The sequence below is a fragment of the Achroia grisella genome, unplaced genomic scaffold (assembly GCF_030625045.1).
Source record: "Achroia grisella isolate CSIRO2021 unplaced genomic scaffold, CSIRO_AGI_Agris_v1 utg1061, whole genome shotgun sequence".
Classification (NCBI taxonomy): Eukaryota; Metazoa; Arthropoda; class Insecta; order Lepidoptera; family Pyralidae; genus Achroia; species Achroia grisella.
The window spans coordinates 1,038,881-1,065,162 of NW_026712565.1; the positions used below are offsets into that span (position 1 = coordinate 1,038,881).

At 33.0% G+C, this 26,282-nt stretch overlaps 1 protein-coding gene across 5 annotated transcripts in view; it reads right to left on the reverse strand.

The window, feature by feature from the left end:
- Positions 1-352: 352 nt before the first annotated feature.
- The window catches only part of LOC131852426 (RING finger protein nhl-1), a 120,780-nt gene continuing 94,850 nt past the window's right edge, over positions 353-26,282 (reverse strand). For 3 of the 5 annotated variants that reach the window (XM_059203128.1, XM_059203268.1, XM_059203204.1), the window contains 9 exons: positions 14,828-14,985; positions 12,786-14,222; positions 11,347-12,580; positions 11,076-11,248; positions 10,223-10,363; positions 7,644-7,784; positions 4,167-4,384; positions 1,543-1,757; positions 353-690 (listed from right to left, as the gene is read on the reverse strand). In XM_059203128.1, coding sequence (XP_059059111.1) covers positions 1,544-1,757; positions 4,167-4,384; positions 7,644-7,784; positions 10,223-10,363; positions 11,076-11,248; positions 11,347-12,580; positions 12,786-14,222; positions 14,828-14,962 — 3,693 coding nt within the window. In that variant the 5' untranslated portion in view covers positions 14,963-14,985 and the 3' untranslated portion in view covers positions 353-690; position 1,543. The remainder of the gene's footprint in view (positions 691-1,542; positions 1,758-4,166; positions 4,385-7,643; positions 7,785-10,222; positions 10,364-11,075; positions 11,249-11,346; positions 12,581-12,785; positions 14,223-14,827; positions 14,986-26,282) is intronic. The other 2 variants (XM_059203423.1, XM_059203345.1) reach the window with 2 other exon arrangements.

Below are 26,282 nucleotides of genomic sequence, written 5' to 3' on the forward strand. Positions count from 1 at the left end.
TTCCGACTTTTTAATTTTGTGATTAAATTGATAAAAATATATTTTGTTCTTTTCAAGTGCTGGATATAATATTTTTTTTTTTTTATAATATTACTTGCTGTTTTTAGTTGTTATACCTATTAAGAATAATAAATTAGGCTGCTGATATACATTCGTTTAGTCGTCAGGTTGCCCGAATGCGACTAACGTTCAGATTAGTGCATTTGTTATCGGCAGACGACCTAATGACTAATAAACTATATATTTAGCTTAATTTATATACTAAGGACTGGTAGGTAACTATTTTTGTATTTTTATTATCTTTTCTTCTATGTTTTTGACAGTTATTTTTGATCTTTTTCTGTAATTATTCTGTAATTAGTATTACTTAAACGACGGTAACCATATTTCAAATATCGTCATAGAATATTGAACTAATTTATTGATTGTTAATCTAATTTTCAATTTTTTGTCAAACAAAAAATTAAAAAATAATATATAAAAAAAAGTTTTATTTTTAATAGGTAACAAAAACGTTTGGAACGCAAACATGTGTATGGTAGCAAATGACATTATTACTGAAAATAGTAAATATTGTAAGATTTTACAATTTATTTACAAAAAAAAAACTACTTAAAAATTATTTATGAAACGTAGTATTAATGCTGCTGGTGTTGTTTTGCCATTTCTATTGAACAATACGATGTCCATCTGAAATAAAAAAAATGTTTTTTATTTTTTAATAAAATCGTGATTCTTTTATTTGTTAATAATGTTTGATGGTAAATAGTGTTTTATTTGCGTAATATTATAAAGAACATGATACCTTCGTCAATATCGTTATATTAATATTAGTAGTTTAGAATTATTTGATATGACAATTCATAGAGATATTTTAATAATTAAAAGTTAAGTATTATTAACAACATAGAACATTAAATATGTTTGAAATATTATACAACTGCATATCTTAATTATATGGTAATATAAAAAATATATAAAGATTGTTAGACATTTTATTATAATCTGTTACATATTCAATTGCATACAAAGATGACTTTCCAATATAAAAAACATTAAAGAATCCTAGGTTTGGAAGCAAAAGTATAACCATAATTATTACTCTCCCTGACGTGACGTGACGTTTATGACTCTCCACACTGCTCTGAAATCCCTACAGATTTTAGGCCCGTGTGTAAATAGATGCTTTTGGTCACCTTTTCTATTTGTTCAGAATCTACCCTATACCCATTGTAAGCACAGATTATTATATTAGAACATATCTCTGCCCTCCTAAGCTCCCTCTCGGCTCAGTTGAGTCCATGAATTATGACAGAATCGACCGTATCAGCATTCAATGCGCGCGCACGATTCCTATAATAAAATTAATTATAAACTGAGTGTGAAACCTAGTGTGTGAACTGTGAATGCTATTGAAAACATCAACGAGATGCTGGCCTGTGTTAAGATACCCAAGAAACCCTTAGAAGAATCGAGACAGGCGCTTCCAGATTACAGTATTTTCCCTCACACTGTTCTTTTAGTAAGTATATATGTACGTACCTCAAAACACCTGTACCCTATGATTTTCTCTGTCGCATACAATAATGTTCCCGCCAGACATAACAGCAATGCCCTCCAGGCCTTTGAACTCTCCGTCCCCAGATCCCCAGGACCCAAAGGCTCGGAGGAAGGTCCCGTCAGGATGGAAGATCTGGATACGATTGTTTCCGGAGTCAGCCACTACTATGTAGCCTTGATCGTCGACAGCCACACCCCTGTAGACAAACATATATGTTTAATGATACCTTACGATGTAGTATTGAAGAGAATGTAGTGGCCTACCTTACGCTCAAGGGGTCCAGAGTTTGAATCTGGCCGATACCAAATAAAAACTTTGTTAAATATTTATATTTCTGGATAACAGAAAGTGGTAGTTATTCTCTATCCTGAGGAGATAAAAACCAATATGAATATCCTTCAATTCTTGTCCTTCACGGGTCCAGTTAGGGAACTTTCTGCGGGCCAGCATAATAGATCAATGCAGGTCATAGTGTGACAAGTCTTAGCACCTGACAATAGCCAAAAACCCCCAATAAAGTAAATAAGTAATTCTATTCAAATAACAAATAAATAACCCTGTACAATTAACACAGCGCCATCTAGTTCCTCAGCAAGCATAGCTTTGGTTATGATAAATGATTATTTAGATTTTTTTTTTGTAAATACATATTATTTGTAAATATATATAGAAAACACCCAGACCAATACAAACAATCATGAATACAATGCCGTGCGAGAAATCGAACACGCGACCATCGGAAGTACAGGTGCTAAACCGCTAGACCATCGTAGCTGACAATTAAAAAGAGACATAAATAGAATTTTAAATTACCGTCAGCCTTGATAAAAATATTAAACCTTGATCTCAATTTTTCTTTATGAAAATACATTTTATATCGTTAAAACCGTTCGTTCGTGTATCTTGATTTACATACGTTTATTTTTATTGCAAATCTGGGTCAATATTATTACACTGTACGTGAAGAATTCGGCCAAGAACACTTGGACACTGTTGTATCTTTTACACAAAGATAAACGAAACTTTATTGTCCATTCATTTACAGACTCATACATGCAATATTTTTTTAAGAAAATAAACCAGACTATTTTGTGCGTATTGCGTCGTCTGCGTGGGCGCCTCTGTCTTACTCAATTACTAGAGAAGACGCACAAACATGGCAGAGGAATTAGAAGGTATGTTGACAATAAAGATACCTTAATCCTTAAGGATAGCAATAATTACTGTCCGCTATAGTCAAGAAAAATGTTATTAAACATAAAATAATCGTTATTGAAATAAATTTAATATTAGCACTTTTAAATAATCATATTTTTTATTGTGCCACTCATTTGGAACGCAGTATTGCTTTTTTAAATAAATGTTATTCAGATTTACATTTTTAAGAATTTAATATGAATATAAACTGCCAAATTAATATAAAGAAATAATTAATTACTTCAGTAACAAAATAAATTCGAGAGTTATCTGAGGATAAGTCACAAGATACAAAATATATTCTGTATTTTCTTTCTAGAGCCAGTGCAGAGCTGCTTGTAAAAGTAGGTAAAACAGTGATCAAAAATATGTATGCAAACATCTATATCCACTCTCCCTGACTTGACTAGTCAAGTAATAAAAAATATTGTTTAAACGTTCCGAGGCAGACGTAAATATTTGGAGCGCAAATATGTAGTTTAGCCGATCGTAAAGTGAAATTAGAAGACCAGTCAACCAAAGTTTATGGGCTATTGGAGGCATAGGGTTGCAGTTATACCATAACATTAGCTACTATGTTGATATTTCAAACGCGTACCGGTTACTGTTGATTTATAGGTGTTGATGGAGGTCCGTTCGATTCCTTATTACAATTGTATTATATGTGGATATAATTTATGACGTTATGTGACCCTACTCTTAAATAATTCTCGATATTGCTTAATTAGTAAATTCGAAATTCGAATCTTAAATGTACTTAAACTATTTAAAAATGGAACACAACTAATTCACTTCCTACAAAATAATTGTAATGGATTTTAATTGTCTATTACATTTAAATTATAAGAAGTGAATAAAATTGTTCTATTATCAAAATATATTTAAAAATGGAATGTTTTATTAATTTTCCAAAAAATGAAAATTCCAATTTCAAATCATTTTTATTGTTCTGAATATCAGTCCTTTAAAATACTTATTAAAGTTGATTAAATACATTTATAGATAGTTCAATAATATCAATCGTACTATTCTTATGAAATTCGATATTCGAAATTTGCAATGTATTTATGAGACGAGTAATTATAAGGTAGCATTACATAGAAAGAAAGAGTTTAAAGGTCTTTAAGTTATCCTACCGAGATAGACTTCGTCAAAGTAAAATAAAGTTGTCTAGGTATCTAATTATTCTATATTTTCTGCTACCAAGCTGTTTAGTTTAAAGACGCGGAAGGACTTATGGAGCGTTTGAAGATCAACTCTTTTCCGATGGATACGTCTAGTCTAAGACCACCGCTAGGAGTTCGAACTTTGGCTCAGATCATCGTGATTTAAATAGATTATTACCAGCTTGTTGAACATTTCTATAACTTTAAAAAATATGAAAACAGATTCTTTGTTGAAGAATTACCTTGGGAATTTGAATTGTCCATCTTCAGAGCCTTCCTCTCCAAATGAAGAGAGCACTCTTCCATTCACGTCGAAGACCTGGACCCTGTGATTGTTGGAGTCGGAGACCAGGACTCGGTTGGTACTGGAGACAGCTATGTAGTGAGGATGTTCAAGCTGGCCTAACTTCGAACCGAAGTTACCGAATTTGCCCACGAACGTGCCATCAGATTGAAATACCTGAATTAGAAAATATTTATGAATATATTACATAAATAAATATTACATAAATTACATTAATTATTATTACATTACATAAATAAATGTTATAATAATTATCCTATAGTATTAATACACTGGCTGACCGGTGCAACGTCATTTGTTTCCCGTTTACTTTCAATTTACCATAATATTTCCCCCAATTTACATAATATCTTTTTAAATTATAGTATATATATTATCCTGATGTATAAGCTATATTATTATAAATATTTCATTAAAATTGGTTCAGTAATTTTTGCGTAACAAACATCCATTCATACTGAAAAACTATTGCGTTTATAATGTTACTAAGATATTTTTTATAAAAAAGGATGGATGTACTACGCTTTCAAAGAAATCCTGAATAGATTTAGATGAAATTTGGTACACAGAATAGATATTTTTTTAATGTCAATTCGATTTTAAGTGTAATACACGATATATTCGTATGATCGTATATTTTTAACGGATCAACCGAAAAATCTTAATGGATATATAAATTGAACGCTAAACTGACTAAAATTAAGATAACAAATACATACACATAAAATTAAAACAATCAATAACAACCAAGATTATACGCACATATGTACCTAACACATATATATATATATATATAGATATACTACCACTATATAAAAAAAAACTGCTTTAAATAAGCTTGAAAAATTATAAATCAACCGGAAAGATTGACAGCCTCGGTGGTGTAGTGGTTTAGCACACCGCTTTACTATCCGATGATCGTGGGTTCGATTCCTCGCATGGTACAAACATTTGTATTCATGAGTATGATTGTTTGTATCGGTCTGGGTGTTTTCTATATATAATATGTATTTATTTACAAAAAAGAATTATCTATGTATTTATATAAGTTGCCTAATACCCATAACACAAGCTCTGCTTAGCTTGGGACTAGATGGCGCTGTGTGAATTGTCCTGATATTATTATTGTTATTCAGAAACAGTTTATATAAAAAAAAAGATTCACAGACATAATATCATGAAGTAAGTATTTAAATAACAACGTAGGTGCCAAACAAGCATACGGCCTATCTGATGGTAAACGGGCAACCGTTTACCATCAGATAGCTTCACGTCAGGTTTAGCCAACAAAATTAATATTGGGAACGAATATTTTAATGGAGCGTCGTTACCAATTTGAGTGCTCCAATGAATTTTGATAGAACTCTATTATTCTTATTCATCGTTCAGATCTATTGTCCATTTTTCATTTGAAATCGCAAGTTCATTGGCCTTGAATGAAACAACTTAATTCTATGTTAGTTGAAATAGAAATAGAAATATTCTTTATTCAAATGAACTTCATATGAGCACTTTTATATATGTATATATACATTTCTTCGAATATTGTTACCATCGTTACACCTCTACCAGATGCAAATCTAACGTATTCTCTTCTAAGGTTTCCTGGAATAGATCGCTTATTAGCGATAAAGCCGCTCATTGTTACCTCTTTGTTTTGTTTTTCATCATTTTATACATAATGTTGTGTGTATTTTGTATTCTGTAAGAGGAACAATAAAGAGTTTCATTCATTTATTTATGCTTTTGAATAGTCAAAGTTCCAGATTCTACCACTCATTCGGAACGTCATCACAAGAAGAATGAGCAAATAACTTCTGAGTTGTTCTTTTAAATAAATGTTGTTCTTCAGATCGTTTAGATCTAATGTCCATTTTTCATTTGACATCGCAAGTTCATTGGCCTTGGGTGAAACAATTTAATTCTGTATTGGTTGAAATAGTAATATAAATAATCTTAATATGAGCATTTTTGAAAGTTACTTTTTCTAATTCTAACCCACAAAGTGAGACAAGAAGAACGAGCTAGAAACTTGCATGTTACTCTTTTAAATAACTCTTTGTTCTAAGGAAAAAAAAGAAAAAATATATAGGTATATCTAATAATACATAAAGTTGAAGTTGTTTTTCTTTTCTGAATAGGGTAACCACTAAAACTGCCAGTTATATTTAAAGAATCTGTTTTTCGAACCCAAGATTGGGAAATGTTTTACGTTTTCTTTTAATTTAAACCTATGTATTCCATTTTCAAAAATTTAGTTTTTAGAATTCACTTTCTCTCAGAATAAAAATCTTTCTGTAATATGTTTTGTTTTGTTATACATGTATTTATTTATGTGTGTGTATTTTATTTTATTTATTTAGTTAGGCATATTTTAATTATACATGTATATGTATTTAGAATTCATATATTATGTATTTCCATTTTTATAGTACGTCAACTATATTTCCTTTACACAAAGCTTTGATCTCCCAGGCTTGTTAACATAATTATATTAAGTTCTCTTTTTTGTAAATATTTTTTCTGCGCACAATAATATATATATATATTACTATCATTATACTGTACATATTTCGAATTTATAATTGAATAAATCATCGTGAAAAATGGAATTATTAATGTTAATTAATGATACCAGTATTTCGTTCATAATAATTTAAATAACTTCTCATTTTCCTATAAATAAGCATTTTCCTTTAAACAAGCCTTTTGTGCTACTAACGATTCAAATTTCTCGTCACATTTTAATTAAATCGTAATTTAATTATTATATTCCAATTTTATTTCTCTGCAACTGTAGTCTATAGGTTTATTTATATGAAACAGTATTATACTTGACTTCACGCTCAATTAAATATGATTTATATATATGAATACCTTTTATTTTTACTTTTTATGAGAATTGAGAGATTGAGATTTTTATTTTTTTTAAATAAACTTACATATTCTACTTCATTTCTTTTATGATAATAATAAGCTTTGATAAATCACTCAGCGCTAAGTTCCAAGCAAAGCAGAGTGTTATACTAGACAAAAATATATAATGATACATCGGTGGTCTAGCGGTTCAGCACACCGCATTAGTTCCGATGGTCGGAGGTTCGATTCCTCTCAGGGTAAAACATTTGTATTCATGAGTAAGATTGTTTGTATCGGTCTGGGTGTTTTCTATGTATATTATGTATTTATTTAAAAAAAAATATCTATGTGTTTATACTAATTGACTAATATACATAACACAAGCTCTGCTTACCTTGTACAATACTCATCAATCATATTCATTCCAACAAATATCATTTTCATTTATATAAATGTGTGCAACTGTGCGAGGAATCGACCCCGCAACCATCGGAGTACTAAACCGCTAGACCATCGAGGAATTTCTGTCACATATATAAAATAAAATATAACATACCTGCACTCTATGGTTTTCCTTGTCACATACGTATATAAAACCGAGGGCGTCCGTGGTGATGCCCCATGGGTAGTTGAATTTCCCATCGCCTGTACCTTGAGTTCCAAATGCCCTTAAGAAGCGTCCTTGTGGGTCGAAGACCTGTTCATATAAAAAAAACAAATATGTAAATAAATCAACATTAATATTTTAAATAGTGCCCTCTCTCTCTCTCCTTCCTTTTTTATATGTATTTTTTTCATTTTTAATGCCACTGAAAACCAGTATTATGTTCACATACAATAAAGCTGAGTAGATTTTCATTTCATTAATTTCCATTTCAGTGCCAATATGTATATGTATCTAAAAAATGATTGTATTATGTTTATTTTTAATTATCTACATGATAAATTAAGTTTTATTTTATTTAACCTTTTTGTTTTGTTTTTTATATTGTAACATTTTTGAGAAGCACTGTATATATATTTTTCTCTCTTATTTCTAAACAAATAAAGTAGACTATCTAATGGCATACAGCTATGTATACTAGATACTATACTTGATGGAATATACACATATTTGTATTAATACAATAAGATGGCCTTATTATAAATTTTTACCAATTTTTACCACGTTAGGGTAACGGATATAATTGTCAAAAATTTGGGTTTTATTGTTTGTATTGATATGGGTGTTTTCTATGTATAATATGTATGTATTAAAATATATATATTTACGTCTTTGTATCACTTATCTAATACCCACAACACAAGCTTTAGCTAGTGCTAGCTGGGTCTAAATGGCGCTGTGTGAATTGTCCTGAGATTATTATTATTATTACATTCTACTCAAAGTAACATTAATTAATATATTAAATATTACTCAGTAGTAATATTTTTAATATCCCAAGCTAATAGAATTAAAAACGTCTAGTACTAAATGAAATAATTAGTCAGTATAGCTAGGTGTAATAGCAAAGATGGTTGGATGGTTTTCATTTTCTTAATAATAAACTTAAATTTAAATACTTGTAAATAGTTGTACTTATTTATAATATACCGCTCATTTAGTAAACTGTCTCATCACAAGAAGAAAGAGCAAGAAACTTTTGTGTTGCTCTTTTAAATAATTGTTGTAACTTTATATTTTTAAGTTGAAAAGTGTGCATACAAACCAGTAACAAGCACTAATTCATTAGAGCCTAAATATTAAATACACAATCGGCTGGTTAAGTCACTAAATAAGATTAAATCAGTCGTAGTGACGAGAAGCAGTCTCTACAAGCAGCATTCACGAGTATGACGGATTTGAATTAAATTTGTAATACAAATAGATCCTATCTTATATATATATATATATATATAAGGACTATTATAGTGAATTTAAAACATAGTTTGTCGTCATAATGAGTTATGAAGTACTTTCCATATTATCTTATATTTATCGTTCTATATTATTCTGAGGGAACGGAGGTTTGTTCATAAAAAAATATCAAATACATGAATCAATACAAATTCGTGTTCCAGCCCGTTGGGAAATACGTAGTGAGATCGAACAAGTCCACGGAGGATTCTAAGTGCTTTTCATAATGCTGCTGATAATCTTAAACGCTATTCCATAAAAGTACCATTTTCTTTTTGCCGTTACAAATTACACTTTCCCACAGTTTAGTTCGATTTTGATTCTTACGGACTTGTATTTAAAGTTATATTAAATTTAGGTCACCGTTTAATGTTTCTTATTAAGTTTGTGGATTTGTTTCTGCTGATTTATTAATCAGATTTTAAGTAGATTTGTGGTTTAATGTGGAATTAATTATGGAGAATTAGTATTTTTTTTCATATATATTATAATGTCATGTTTTTTTTCAAATTAATTAAATAACTCTTGACCTTTGTACCAAGTCGACGTCACGTGATCCTGCTTTTGAACCATTCCTAGTGAATTCATCACAACGAGAGACTTTTTTTTTATGAAATTGTAATGGAAAACAAGCTGATGCACCACTTGATGGTAGGTGGTAACCGTTGCCAATATAAAAATTATGTATATATATGAGCATCTATAAACATCACATCATCGTATGATGAAACTCATAATATTTTTCCAGGATAATTCACACAGCGTCATCTTGTCCCAAGCTAATCAGAGTTTCTGTTATGGGTACTAGATAACTGATACAAATATAAAGATACTTTTTTTTGTAAAATACTTAAAACATGCCGAAACCGATACAAACAATTTTACTCATGCATGTCTTTGTGCCATCTGAGGAATCGAATCGGCGACTATTGGAATTAAGGCGTTGTGCTAAATCGCTAGACCATGGAGACCGGCATATAAAGGACTAAGGTAATATGCCTCCGTACCCTGTAATTTCTCTGCCATATCTCACCCTTCAATCGAAACGCAGCTTACAAAGCTAGCGAGCTTGGTGACTCAAATACAGGTACCTACAAACAATATCTACTTAGGTAAGATTGGTAAGATCTCATCCTCATTATTCTATCCTGTAACATCTCCATACGTAACATACATCATCATTTCATCATGCCCTGGTACTAGTTAGAATGACTATTCATCATCAACAACAAATATACCTGTATGCGATGATTATATCGATCAGCTATGATGTACTGTCCAATGCGGTTGACAGCAACTCCAGCCAAACAATCAAACTCTCCTTCGCCACTGCCGTACTGGCCGAATTCCTTGATGAATATTCCGTTGGAATCGAATACCTGAAAGAATAATATTCTTGTATTAATTCTCATTCAGAATATTATTATTGTTATTATATTGTAAACTATTCCCCCTCGTATTTCATTCATACTAAATTCATTTAAGGTTCGTTCAGCCGTTTAGCTGATAAAAGGTAACAAACAAATAGCCAGATAGATAGATGCACTTTAGAATGTATAATATTAATACATATATGTTTTATTTCACTAGAATAACAAACAACCTGACAGTTGAATAACAAACAACCTGATAGAAGACTCGTCTAAAGACCACCTTCTCATATAGACATGAATAGTACCGTGGGCAGCATATAATAAATTTGTATTGGAAATTCCTAATATGTTCCCATTTCGGAGATTAAAAAGTTATGAGTACATACTTTATATTTTCACTGCTTCAAATACTCCACTAATAGCTCATGGAATACAGTAAACAATTTAACTCATCGAAACTTTCATCAAACGAACATTACAATTTTGCAAGGTTTCGTGTATTAAAAAGTACTAATGAATTGCGAATCATTTGCAGTCTATCGATAAATAAAATTCTATTCGTAAAGAAACAAGAAACTATTTATAACCAGATACTAACAAATGCACTTGTCTGACATAAATATTTGAGATCTGCGAGCGCGCGTATTGGCACAAGGTTAGGTGCGTACATAACCTATTTTTGTAGTCTTAAAATAATTAAGATTCCGAACAGAAATACCTGCACTCGATGGTTTGAAGAATCAGCCACGACCATTGTATTGTCGGGCCCTACAGCGATACCACGAGGCCAAGTAAAACATCCGGGTTCGCTCCCCCGGCTCCCCACGCTGAATTGTAAACGGCGTTTCTGCAGATATTGGCTCCTAGGGGAGGAACCTGCTGCTGCGAAACCTAAGACCGAACGAAAATATTAAAACACGAATACATTACTTCAAAATACTCAAATATCCAAGCTTCACACCTATTTACACGCCACTCGTCATTCTAACCTGCTACCGCTGCTGTAGCCGCCGTAGGGGAGATGGGGGAGCCTGCCGCGTTTTTTGAATCGTCATCTGAACTGGCAAGCTCATTTGCTGAACGCAAGGGTAGCCCGAGAGACAGGCGACGAGATGTGCTCGATGACGTCCCGCCCGGGTCCCTATCCTTGCCTCGTGACCCGTACTTGTTCTTTAAATATCGTGCCCAAGAACTTAAAGCTGCTCCGTCTTTTTCACCAGTCACCGTTCTTTCCGGCGAACTTTCTCTAGATTTTAACGCGTGTGAAGAACGGCTGCGAGACAGCTCCGAACCTCCTGTACCGGAGCCGTATCGAGCCGCGAGATACGCTGAAGGTGATGCCGTTGTTGGAGAAACGGGTTCGTCTTGATCATCATCATCCCCCGCACCAAAGCCGGTGTGACTACTTTTGCTTCTAGCGAGACGGTTTCGCCTTTCTTTTAAAGCGAGATACCTCGATCGAGCGGTGGGGTATTTAGAGTCATCATCTATAGAAGATGCAGGCTCTTCTTCTTTTGGTTTGCTGCCATAACGGCTACTGTATGATGAACCACTAGCACTATAACGAGATGGAGGTTCATCTTCAGTCTGTGATGTCTGTCTTGAACGATATCGATTAGGGGCAGACGTGTCTTTTGATTTGGAATCATGCGTATCATTTCGAGCATTTGTACTTCGTGCGAGTAACGGACCTATGTCACTACGAGCCATCGCCTGGCTCTCGGGCTTTCTTTGCGATGCAGGCTCCTCATCGCTCTCCTCGGAGGAATCGGTTTCTTCTTCAGAACTTGTATCGGAATCGTCGTGTGCCGGCTCGGCGGGCGCAGAGACAGGCGTCGGCCGCTGAGAGCCAACGAAACGACTTTGTACCCGTTGAGCACCGCCCGTTGTTCCATTTGTTGTCACTGGTGCTGTTCTCTCGTTGACTGCTGAAAATAAACGAGTGCCAGATTTTGGTGGAAGCCCATCTTTGCTGTATTTTGCTTTTAGTTCAGCAATAGTTAATATCGCACCTGTATGTTTTACCGCCGAGCCGGAACTTTCTGTAGACGCGCTAGACTCTGTACTAGGAGCGCGAGCTGCCGGTCGGTGGGCGGTAGATGTTTCAGATGCCGAGGGTCTCCTAGCTGTCACCGCTGGCTTTTGTATTGGTGTAGCATTTTTACGCTGCTGCGTTCGTTGTAGAGATCCAACGGATTCATCGGATTCACCATCACTGGATGCCTGAGAAATATAGTGAAATTCGGTATGGACACCAAAGCAGTATATATTTTACATGTTGTGTACTGTGTGCAAATGAGTTAACGTGGAGTGTATATTATGGAATGCCGTTAGTTGTCGCGTTTTCCTTGTTAGTATCGATGATGTGCCTATGTTCTACGTAGTATTGTCGTCACTGTTTTCACTCTCTCTCTTCTTCCCAACTCACCTCCCGAGCTGGTGTAGGTGGTTTACGAGTTATTGAATTTCGTTCATCATCTCCAGTTCGCTGCGTAGCTCGATCAGGTTCTTGAGATGAGGCTGCACCCTTATTTTGTCGTTTAAGACGTGATATTTCGTCATCTTCGCTCTGCTGTCTTTGTGCAGAAGGAGGTGGACGACGAGGTTGAGGTGCTGGCTGAACTGGTTTAGGAGGTGGTGCAGGTTCTTTTTTTTCTTTTTTCTTGCCACTATCGACGTCTAATATTCTTTGCATTACACGCGGACAGTCACTTAATCTGAATATTCCACTAAGAGGCCCGCGGGTAGCATCTTCGGTATCAGCAACCTTTTCTTTTTCTTTTTGTTGTTGTTCAGCCTTTACTGTACGAGTACTTTGTTCAGTATCAGAGTCATTATCTTGCTGGTGACTTCTGACAAAACGAGAACGGAATCTTCGCGATGGTCTATGTTCGGATTCATAGCCACTGTAATCATCGGCAGCCGCAGAATAATCTCTTGTATGTTTTTCTGGCGGAGGTGGACGACGTTCTCCAAATTTACGACCTCCTAATATAGGTTCGTCATTCTCTGTATAACCTTTAGCTTCTTCTTGTTGTCGGAACTGCGATGCTAAACGATGATCACTCTTAGACCTTGTTAGTCCTTGGCTTTGTTGTATGCCTCCAGAATATACGTTAGGGTGACTAATATTTAGTTCACCATAGCTTGCTACATGTAGTACTAATTGATTAGGATCATGTGTCATGATAAACCGCATTCTACGATTGTAATCTCCCGCTTCATAATCAAAGTTTCTTAGAAACTCAACAGTTTTTAGGAAAATTTCTTTAGTGTCGACCAATTCAGTATCCTCCCATTCGACGTCATCATTCATATACTTATCAGCGAGATCACAATTACTTTGTATATTGCTTAACTCTAACTCTAGATTATCTTTAAGATTGGTGAGATTCCTAAGTTCAGTGGCAAGGTATCTATCAACCTCATTCCTAAGGAAATCGGTTCTATCTTTCAACGCTTTTGCCAATCGTTTATGTATTTCATCCACCTCTCCAGCTACTGCAGCGCAGTTAGTCTGGAGATTCGTCGTGTTCCGTTCGACTACACTTAATATATCTTGAAGTCTATTAACACCCCGTCGAATCTGATTATTAATTCTTGATATTTCTCGACGAAGGACTTCCATATGTGCCGACTTGCAGTCTTCGCATACTTTTTTGTCGCAATGAGCACATAGTGCACAATATGCCTTTTCTGAGCAAACGTTACATCTTTCCATAACCTGCCCAGCAGTAGGATCTGGAAGTTCCCCTGCTATTTGAGCATGTAGTTCCAAAAACCTTTGAAGCGTGACATTTGTTGGAAATCCTTGAACTCCTTGATATGGAATTCTGTGTTCTGCACGGCATTCTGGACATTTCACCTGTAAAATATATATCACGATATACAAAAACTACGTATTTTGAGATTATTTAAGATTCTATACTTTATATAGGCCTTGATGGCCGAGTTAAGAGTCCACTGCCTTAATTTATATGGTCGCCGGTTCGATTTCTCACATGTTGTAAACAACTATATTATAGAATTTGAATATTTGTCGGTATCGATATGGATATTTTCTACGTATGTGTATATATATAAAAAAATGTACTTAAATGTTCTATTAGTTGCTTAGTACCAAAAATTTTTACTCTGCTTAGCTTGGGAGTAGACATCGTAGTGTGAATTGTCCTGGGTAATTATTATTAATATTCATCTTATATATAAAATTCTTGTGTCACAGTTTTCGTTCCCATACTCCTCCGAAACGGCTTGACCGATTTTCATGAAATTTTGTGAGCGTATTGAGTAGGTCTGAGAATCGGCCAACATCTATTTTTCATCCCACTAAATGTTAGGGGTAGTCCACCCGTATTTTTTTTATTTTATTTTAAGGCTAAACATCGTTTGCCGCGACAGCTAGTATTATATAAATATCAACATACACTGTAAAAATAACATACAATATAAAAATACATAATAACATACCTGTCGTCTAACATAGTCGACAAGGCCGTCCATACACGGTTCCATACAAAAACTGTGCTGACATGGCAGCAATTTTGGATTTCTGTACCGGTCTAAGCAGACACAGCACGTCAATAGAGACTCAAACTGCTCCATGTTTTCTTTGCTGCTTTACGTACCTGAGGAAAAAAAAGTAAATAAAGATCAAGAAGAACATTATTTAAATCTATAAGGTACTGAAGACATTAAACATTCCAAATGTCTTTGTTTTAAAAGGGGTAGTAGTACTACAGCATTGGAATAAATGTACTAAAACAAATATTGTAGGGCAGTTGATTTACAGTATTTTTAAAGTTATAATTTATCTCCATTGTTTTATTGAATCCACAAGCGCTTACAATTTATAGTCACTGAACTTTATTTGGCAGCCTTTATTTATGGGTGTACTAATTTAAAGTCAAAAACATCTCCTTATAAACAAAGAGTTTAACGTCTGAACTCGTCAATTTCGTGCCCGAAATAAAAAGCCTTGCCCTTTATCCGCAACTTTGAAACTTCAAAATTTCGTGGCAGGGTTTACGTGGATCCAAACTTTCGTTCCACTCAAAAGAATGATCGCTTTTATGATTTTTTTATTGAACAAAACTGTTTACACAAACGATGGAAGAGTTGTTAATTCAACAACGAAAATCAGTGGCCAGTTGAATTCTGTGTTGGCGAGTCGAGGTGTTTCCGCAACATTTGGATTTTATATATAGACACAACGTCTGCCTTTCCGCACGACTCTCATGCTATTCGAGTATTTAACGGTGTAGCGATGCTATTTTTGGTTCTACGCACAAAGCAACGTTTTGGTAGTGATGTAATTAATGGGAAAGTGCAAAATGTATCGTGTTAAGTTTTCGAATAGTGATGTATTCTGCGACTAAGAGCGCATGTTAGTTTCATCGACATATAGTTACGTTACGTGCTTTTAGTTATTGTTTCCTAAATATTATTATTAAAGTAGTGGATGATGCAGTTTGGTGTGTTTTTTGTAAGGATTTCCAATAATTATAAAGTACAAGTACAACAAGTACAAAGCATGCAAAATAATGAGAGATGTCACAAAAATACTTAAAAGTAATAGTATTTAGTTGTACCTTCTTTAGGGTTTCATGTAAAGTGGTGTCAGATAGTGAGTAGCTGTCATTTTAAAAGTAGGAGATGACACTGGCGTAAATAATAAGTATGTTTTGTAGATGCGTGTGTGTCTTTTGTACTTTTTTCTTGTGAGTCATAGTTTCGCAATAGACAGCGTTGTTACAATTTGGCAGACTTTACATAAGATATTTCAAGAAAGTATCTTTGAAAGTCTACATATGGCGGTGCAGATTGGTTTTTTATGTAACACGAATGTCAAACGAGATGACAGTCTACTTGACGACAAGTGGACAGTTGTATATACATATATTATTAAGAATATCACGTGATGATGTGACGCCGGCGATACCACTCATGTGTTATTCTCACATGAGTGATGGTGTACACTCGACTTGGATATTGGCCTTACTCCCGATGGTCGCTGGTTCGATTCTTAGCACGTTACAAACATTTGTATTCATAAGTATGATTGTTTGTATCAGTCTGGGAGTTTTTAGTATAATATGTATGCATTTACAAATATATATGTATATGTGTCAGTTGTTTAGTACCTATAACTCAAGCTCTACTTTTTGCTAAGAGTAGCTAACTCTACTAGATAGCTTAGCTTTGAACTAGATGGCGCTGTGTGAATTGTCCTGAGATGTCTGGAGAATTAATATGTATGTATTGTATCCTGTAATTTCTTTAGCTTCTATCATATTATATGCAGTTTCACCAAATTCAGCTTGCTTTATAAGCTGTTATAAAGCAAGCTGAATTTGGTGAAACTGCAATACCAGCGCAGATGTGTTTTCACAATTCTATCTCAGTATACACTTGTACACGGTAGCTATTTTTAGTAGCGACTGATGAATACACAAGCACATTGCATTTTAGTAAATCAGGTGCTAATTATAATAAAGTTAATAAAGATGCAGTCATTCAATGAAATTCAACATTCATTAGTCTCTAAATCACTGGTTAGCAATTTGGACGATATGACTACTGCATTGTGTGCAGTGTGTGAATTATATTGAGCAACAAATTTACTTTATAGGACTTTAACTAATTCTCTATCTCTTTCTCTCCCTCTGTCTCTTTCTAGCTTTATATCCCCCATGATGATGGGGTCATCTTTCCATATTCTGATTTTGACTCTTATTTAATATCCTATTTCATTTATTTATTCATTTGGGTCTATAACGTTATTATAAATACTTTTTATATAGTTTGTAATTAATTAGATTCAAACATATTAACTGTTAGTAGCATTGAAAAATGAAGTGAATATTTGATACTTTTTCACTCAAAAGCTATTGGAAGAATGTTTGGTAATGGTGGAAAATGCACGTAAAAAGTATCCTATGATATAATAATATAGAGTTATTATATCATAGGATACTTTTTACGTGAATTTTCACAGGCAACACAGGATTACTAACTAAATAATGACTTTTATCATTTTGACTGAAATCATTTTTGAGAGAAAAAATAGCCCATACTAGTGTTCGTAATGCAAAATAATACGTATATCTGCATGTAAAATTTTGTTAACAACGATTTAGCTGTTTAATCATAAAAATGTGACAAACGAACATACATACTTTTACATTTATAATATTAATACGGATTATTTACGTCATATATTCAACTCAAATTCTTCATTGGTTTCTTTCTTTAAATCAATGGAATTTACTCAGAAGCTGGTAGAATTCTAATTTTGAAATTATTGCAGTTATTTTTTTCTCTTTTTTAGCTCTGAATTGTATAAATTTTGTGAGTAATATATACCTGGCTGATATTGGCACTATTCTAATTATAAATAATTATTGTTTATTAAAAAAAAACATATTATTACAGCTGGTTTTGGTAACATAGAAATTTTGAAATTGGAATGACAAATTGTTGAGTCTGTCGATAACATGTTATTATTTATTCGTACGTGGGTGATTTGTATACAGATAAATTTGATCTTACTGCCTATGATATAAAGGTTTATTATTATTTATTAACCAGGTAGTTCCATAATAAGATCTAATAAACCGTTCCAGCTTACTTTATTTACTTTTCACAGCCAATTTTATCATCTGTTTATGCTCCCAGCTTTGACGGTAGACTTATTTATGGAATATATTGCTACGTCATTTTGTTACGTCAATAGTGGATAAAGGAATCCGATGTTGATTTTCCTACGTCTTTGTATTAGAGTTGTTTTTGTTGTCTTTAATACAACGAAAGGTCGCAATTCAATCGGATTAATTGGTGATGTCTATAGACGAAGTAAGGACGTTTTAATGTGAAATATATAATGCTAATTGTCCTATTTTCTCTACTGGTGGCCTGCCAGCGTAAACCGATAGCGCAGGCGGAAGCACCATTCCAATATTGTCAATGAAAATAAAATGTATACATAAATCTATTTATTAACAATAATATTCCGACGGCCTCGGCGGTCCAGTGGTTTAGCACACCGCTTTACTACCGATGGTCGCGGGTTCAAGTCCTCAAAGATGGAATACGTCATGAGTATGATTGTTTGTATCGGTCTGGCTATTTTCTATGTATAATATGTATATATTTCAGACTAAAATATCATATCTATATATTTGTATCACTTGTGTAGTACTCATAACACAAGCTTTAGGTAGCTTAATTTTGGTCTAGATGGCGCTGTGTGAATTGCCCTGAGAGTATTATTATGATTTTTATTAAAAAAAACTTAGAGATTCTGTGTGTATGGTATTTCTAAATTTACAAGTTAGTGATCGCAGATATAAAACTACTACTAATAATGTAATATACTATATATCACTTTACTAGTTACTCGCCCCGGCTTCGCATGGTGTTGTACATGTATTATATATATAAACCTTCCTCTTGAATCACTCTATCTATCTAAAAAAAACCGTTTCAAAATCCGTTGTTTAATTTTAAAGATTTAAGCATACGTAGGGACGAACAGACAGCGGCAACGACTTTGTTTTATACTATGTAATAAAGTAATGTACCGATTTTGTAAGATGTTATTAAGGAATTGTAAGTAACAGTGTACATAGTAACAAAACAGACGGTACAGATTCTATAAATAAGATTTTCAATATTAATAAGATTTTATTAATAAAAGTATTCTTCAATATGAATTTATTGATAAATTAATGCCGATCAGACAATTTTCCCAGAATTCTTGCGCCGCGTTTTTCTTCCAATAAATATTATGAAGGGAATATCGTTAAATTGTCTCGTTATATAATAATATCGCGTTGTTATAAAATAACATAATCATAATAACACCGAGATTATTTTCCGTCTCGAAAATATGGAAATTGTGCTTATAATTAAATTGTATTAAATTATTTGAATGGTAAATAATTTTATTTTTCCTAAATAAATTGAGGAGTTTATTGCAGACATGATTTTCTTTAATTGTACAATGTTTCAATAGTCAATAATTTTATAGTAATTTAGTTTGGCGCATTTTTTTTTACCTAAATAAATTGAGGAATTTATTGCAGACATGATTTTCTTTAATTGTACAATGTAAGTCAAAAATAAGTCAATAATTTTATAGTAATTTAGTTTGGCGCATTTTTTTTACCTAAATAAATTGAGGAATTTATTGCAGACATGATTGTCTTTAATTGTACAATGTAAGTCAAAAATAAGTCAATAATTTTATAGTAATTTAGTTTGGCACATTTTTTTTTAAATAATAATAATAATTTTATTTGTAAGAAATTTTTGGTACATTGTAAATATGTTATTAAAAATATAGCCTTTAAAAGTTTTGTTATATCAAGCGTACAAATGTCGTGTATTGTTCAATTAATTTGCAAATTTTCTTTTTTTTTTGTGTTTCTTAACCTTTATGATTTATGATTACCAATATAATTATAATATAAACTATAAATTATTTAATTAATTTGAAAACATTTAAATCGTAACAAATCTTGACTTGAATGGAAATTGTGTAAAAAGAACAGAATATGCAATTGTTTTCTCAAAAAAGCGGTTGATATCGCTGGTAACAGCTAGCCATAGAGCTAAACTACTATATATGTATATTAAACTTTTTTTAATTTAACCTAGTTATAAATATATATACAAAGCGTAGGAAGTTGCAGCATCTTGGTATATCATGTAATGCGTAATAAAAATATAGTCTTTTGCAATTAATAAATCAAGGAAAGGGGCAGGCGCACTGAAGATCTTAAGATAGTGGTTCGGGATGAACACCAGAGAACAGCGGTGGACAACGTTAAGATCTCCATGATGACCGCCAACCTTCAGTAGGAGGAGAACTTCTTCTTATTCTTCTTTATGTGCCGTATAAAGCAGAATAAGAAGAAGAATATAGAACATCAGTTACTTACATTTATATATGGAATGTTTATATGTTAAATATACATACATTTTAATTATTACGTACTTACATAATAATTGAAAGTAATCTTCAAAGGGAAAGCTGTGGAATACTAACTTTTACTCGGGACTCTATCTTTTTTGAGATGAAGTATATATTTATATGTTAAGTATGTATATTTAACATATAAACTTTCCGTTAAAAATATCAAACCGAACAAAAAATATTAAAACGAAACCCGAATGAAAATCCGTTTAAATGTAATCCGGGAAACAGACACGTGGACGACTTTGTTTTATTCTATATATAGATTTTACTCGTTATATAGAGAAAAAATATGTACTAGGTGTTTTTATATATTCCTAATCAAACGCAGTCTATTATTGTGGACTTTTATATAATTGAACAACAAGCTACCGACCTACATGAACAGCGGGGTGAAGAAGATTGTTAGTAATGTGGATTAACAACCCCATTGCTAGCAATATACCATATCAGGTTGCCCTCCATATAGTCCCTGGAATTTGCCGCGTAAGGCTAACTGACCTGATGTTTATCTTATCTTCCTCAACTGGTGCCCCGCCAGCGTAAACCGTTAGCGCAGGCGAGTGCACCATTCCGTTATCATCGTTTAATAACAAAATACATGAACAGCACTACAGCTATCAAGTTATACCATGTATTATTATTCCAGAGGATTATGAAGTTAGGCCTCTCAACCTGAAATCTATATATTAATTTATGAAGCAAAAACCTTGTACCCCTTTTTTAAAAACTTGCTCAAATGGAGGAGTATAAAATGTTGTACACTGATAGTTTATATAAAGGAGGTACCTACATGGTAATATTTTTTTATATTATGTATAAAAAATACATTAAAAAAAAAAAACAGAACCATATATTTGATACACACGCACATATACTTTTTTATTTATTGTTATCAAATTGAAAGTATATTTATAATGTTTGTCTATAATGTTACTTGCATATAGTATTACTGAATGTTAAATTAAATTAAATTTTGACCACTGAGCGATTTGACCATTGAGCAACCACCAGTTTATAATTAAATCACATTTTCAGGACTAAACGACTGAAAGGATCTTAAAAGAAATTTAAAGTATAATTATATGACATTAAGAAGACAAATCTAGGCTATTTTATTGTGTGTAAAAAATAATCTAGAGAAGGGTGAAATAAGAGATTCGACTCTTATTCTCTTCTAGCTCTCCTAAAAAGGAGCGAGTTACATATAATAGGTTTCAAGTATTTATCTAGGTAAGTAAAAAAATATCAAGAATGTACATTCATTTGTTGAAGTTCGAAAGTACGTTTACATAGTCATTCGCACTGGAACTGGTTTCTCTGTCTACCCCGTAATTTTTGGCGTGAACATTTGCACGTATCGTATAATTCAATCCCACATTATGCAGCATCGAAGGTCGTGGGAAGTATGACGTATGTACCGTGACGTAGTAATGAGTTGCTACATTCAAAAATAGAACATGCGTTCGAGTCTTAAATATTGAGATGATGAAAGCCACTTCCTCTTTCGGTTACCCCTTATAACGCCTCTTAATTTTTTTTATATGACTAGTATAACAAATGAGCTGACGTCACACCTAGTGGTAAGTGATAACCGTCGCTTATGTACATATACAGTACAGTACATAACATAAACAGTAAAGTACTCTAATGTCTTATTTGACGGCCTCGGTGGTTTAGTGGTTTAGTAAGCTACTATACTTTCGATGGTCGTGGGTTCTATTTCTCGCACAGTACAAACTTTTATATTTATGAGTATAATTGTTTGTATTTATCTGGGTGTTTTCTATACATATTATGTATGTATTTACAACACAAGCTCTGCTTAGCTTGGGACTAAATGGCGCTGTATGCATTGTCCTGAGATATTATTATTTAGGTTAATTTTCTTAGCTTTTTCTGTTGTGTTATGCTTTGTTTCGTATACCGTATACACATACGGGCCGAAACTAAGTACGTGTAGTTGTTTATGTGTGCGCGGGACATGCTGTGGGTGTCTTGCTAGCAATGTACCAAGTCAGGTTGATATCCATGAGTTTCCCTCTGGAAATCATCGTGATAAATAGATATTTGTCAAGATGGGCTAAATAACCTGACTTCATGTTCATTTCTTCGTCTACCACTGCTGCTCCGCCAGCGTAAACGTTATTGCATGCGTTTACGCTATCCATTCAAGTCAATGAAATAATACCGTATGATTACAATACCGTACGATACAATTGAAATCTTCTTCATGTATAAATTGGATACAGATTGTTTCGAATTTTGTTATGTGAAAAATTTACATAATTCGAAACATGTTTTGAACAACAAGCTAACGTCAATTTGACAATTTGAAATTGTTCTGTTGGAAAGACTTTCAGAGTGTAATGTACACCAATCTCAGATTATGTACACCCTGATAAAGTCGGAGGCAAGAGATTATGATGAACTTTCGTTTAATACCGAATGATGGAGCCATTTGGTATTAAGAAGGGGATTGTCAGTAATGTGGACTTATTAACCCCATTGCTAGCAATGTTCCAAGTCTGGTAGATATCCAAGAGGTTCCCTCTGGAAACCATCGTGGTAAATCTTAAGACATTTGTCAATATGAGATAACTGACCTTCATGCTTAATGTATGGTCTTCCACTGGTGTCCTGCGAACCTAAACTGGGCGGATGCGTGTGCGCTGTTGATTATCGTCAATAAAAAAATACCGAATGATGAATATGAATATGAATGTGGATGGAAGTAAAGGGAGGGGACGCCTTAAGAAAAGATGGATGGATTGTGTGAAAGATGATATGAATAAAAAAGAGTATGTTCAGATATGACGACCGATAGAGAGCAGTGGAAGAGAATGACATACTGCACCGACCCCAAATAATGGGATAAAGGCAAGGCAATGATGATGAATGAAAAAAAATACCCAATGGTTTTACAATTGAAATCTTCCCCACGTTCAAATTGGCTACAGATTGACCGGCCTTGTCGTTCCTACAGCTATTTTTGAAATTGCCAAAAAAGTTTGTGGTAATTTCCGAGAAAATTCACGGTTTGTTTTCCCGTGCCTATACAGCGTCGCGGCTATTTTTACGTTTTGGCAAGCACGTGTCTTAGATGACACCACGTGAATCATTAACTTCGTATTTGGCTAAACAACACACAAAGAGAGATTTCACTCTTTTACGCATTATATTTGAAAACGTTGTAATATTACATTTTGGGGCAGACACACGAATGTCTTCTTTGTTGTACTTTCAATTATTATTTTTTTGGCGATTGTCATAACTTTTGTTTTTCTAAAACAAAGTCTTGTAATATGTGTTTAGAATGTAATATTTTACTAATATTATAAATGCGAAAGATTGTGAGTATTGTAGGATGTTTGTTACTCTTTCACGCAAAAACTACTGAACGGATTTTGATGAAACTTTACAGTAACATTGCTTATACATCAGAATAACACATAGGCTATAATATAAAAAGATATTATGTAAATTGGGCGATATATAATGATAAGTGTGATGCAAACAAAACTAAATCTCGAGGGTCTGTTAGTACATTGTAATGGTAGAATTCGTTACTACGTATTCTCATAACTGATTGGATTAAAAAAAGATAAATATTTAAGTGAAGCTTATCACAACACTAATGTATTATGTTAGACTAGATAACAGTATCCATATCGGTTAAGTCGTTTCAGAGATAAGCTCGTACAAATGCACAGACAGGATAGGCAGATAAAAATTCCAATAGTCTTTTATGAACAAGTCAACGATTAACTACATTTTTTATAGTATAAGCGGGTCCATCCACGCTTTACTGCCTCAGTAATTCTAATATGAAGGTAAAAAAAAACTAATATATCATTTAAGGTAATCCAAATTACAGAATACTAAATAATCACCTAATTCGATTAAATAATCACAAAATAATATAAATCCATTAAGTAGTAATCACTAATTAATTTAAATTTGTTCCTAAATTTTGAAATTCATCATAACAACGATTTTTGTCTGTAAGAAAATTACCGTAATTTTCCTTTTTATTCTGCTTTAAATTCTGTATATAAAGATATATACTTGTACATATATATATATATATACAATACTAGTTGTTTTGCCATATAAATTAATAACGCTATAAAAAATAGGGGTTGATGATAGAAGGGTGAAAATTTAGGATTGTACGTATTTTTGTATGTTGTATCATAAAAAAATAGAAACTACAAATTTTGTCTAATAAATAAAAATTTAGGGGTGGACTACCCCTAACATTTAGGGGGATGAAAAATAGATGTTGGCCGATTCTCAGACCTACTCAATACGCTCACAAAATTTCATGAGAATCGGTCGAGCCGTTTCGGAGGAGTATGGGAACGAAAATTGTGACACGAGAATTTTATATATAAGATTACGCTGACACCAAATAAATGGGATAAACAAGAAGCAGATGATGATGATATATACAATATTAATATAAGTAAATCTGTTTTAGTATATTAGTTTAATTATTTCTATCTAGTTACAAATGTGTCGGTAATGTGGGCAAAAGATTTAACTGTGAAAATTGTATAATAAATCTATATTTATAATCTATATATACTCGTAGATTTCAGAAAACTCTATCAACGTAATATCGTTACAAATATATACAAATTTTAATATTTATTTATAAATTATATTTATATAATTGAGTACGCTTAAATTTAATATCTGTTCTTTGACTAATTTAATTTCACGCTCGTACTTTGTTCTTAAATTAACAGCAAATAAAGGCTTCTAATAATTCTCTATTTCATGAATACGGTTTGATATAAATGGTTAATAGAGCTATAATTAGATAACAATATTATATTTCGAAATAATACATAAATGCTTAGAAAATAAAATAAATACATTTTTTATAGCATAAGGGCTCATCTGATGGTAAGTGATTACCGCCGCTCATGATCACCCGTAACACCAGGGGAATAGCAAGTGCGTTACCGACTTTTTAAGAAGGAATAAGCTCTTTTCTTGAACGTTTCAATATCGTATCAGTACGGAAATACCTTTACTGGTAGGTGCGTGGTAAAATGTAGTATAGTGGTAGTATGTGTAATGTTTTATTTATTGATTTAATTTATTTTTAGGCATAATTAAAAAAAAATTCAGTTTGCACTCATTTTTTATATAAACTATCATTGTCCTAAATTTCATACTTCTACATCCGCATAATTTTCGTAAAAACCTTTCGTTTAAAAAATAAAATTAAAAAAGGACAGCCTACAACCATAATAAAGTAATGATAATAATTTCGAGAAATTCATCATCATCATCATCATGAGCCCACTGCAGTCCACTGCTGGACATAGGCCTCTCCCAAGGCAAGCCACTGGGCACGATCTTCAGCCCTTCTCTTCCATTTTTTACCCGCAACCCTACCGTATGTCGTCGCTCCACCTAGCTGCGGGGCGTCCTACACTACGTTTGCCAATTCGCGGTCGCCACTCTAGAACACGCCTACTCCAGCGAGCATCGGTTCTACGACAGATATGACCAGCCCACTGTCACTTCAACTTGCAAATACGAAGAGCTATGTCGAGAAATTAATAAACCTAAAAAAATATAACAATAAATTTATTCATTATATTGTTTTGTGCTATTTTTAACATTACTTACTGTATGACATTATATATCAGATAACCTTTAGGTATAAAGAGAAAACGTTATAGGGCAGCCATTGAGATAAAAACCCAATATTTTTAAAAATAGGTATCTAATGGATTCCTTTTACCAGATCCATTTGCTCTCGGACACCTTTTTAGATACACCTGCTGTATATAATAAAATTGTAAATGAACTGTACATTAATACTTTAAAAAAAACAATTCCTACTTGCACGATATACGATGATGTACTTTGGAGAATTTATTTTTAGAATTGGTATCTGTTTGTCGTTGAATCTCAGAAATATCT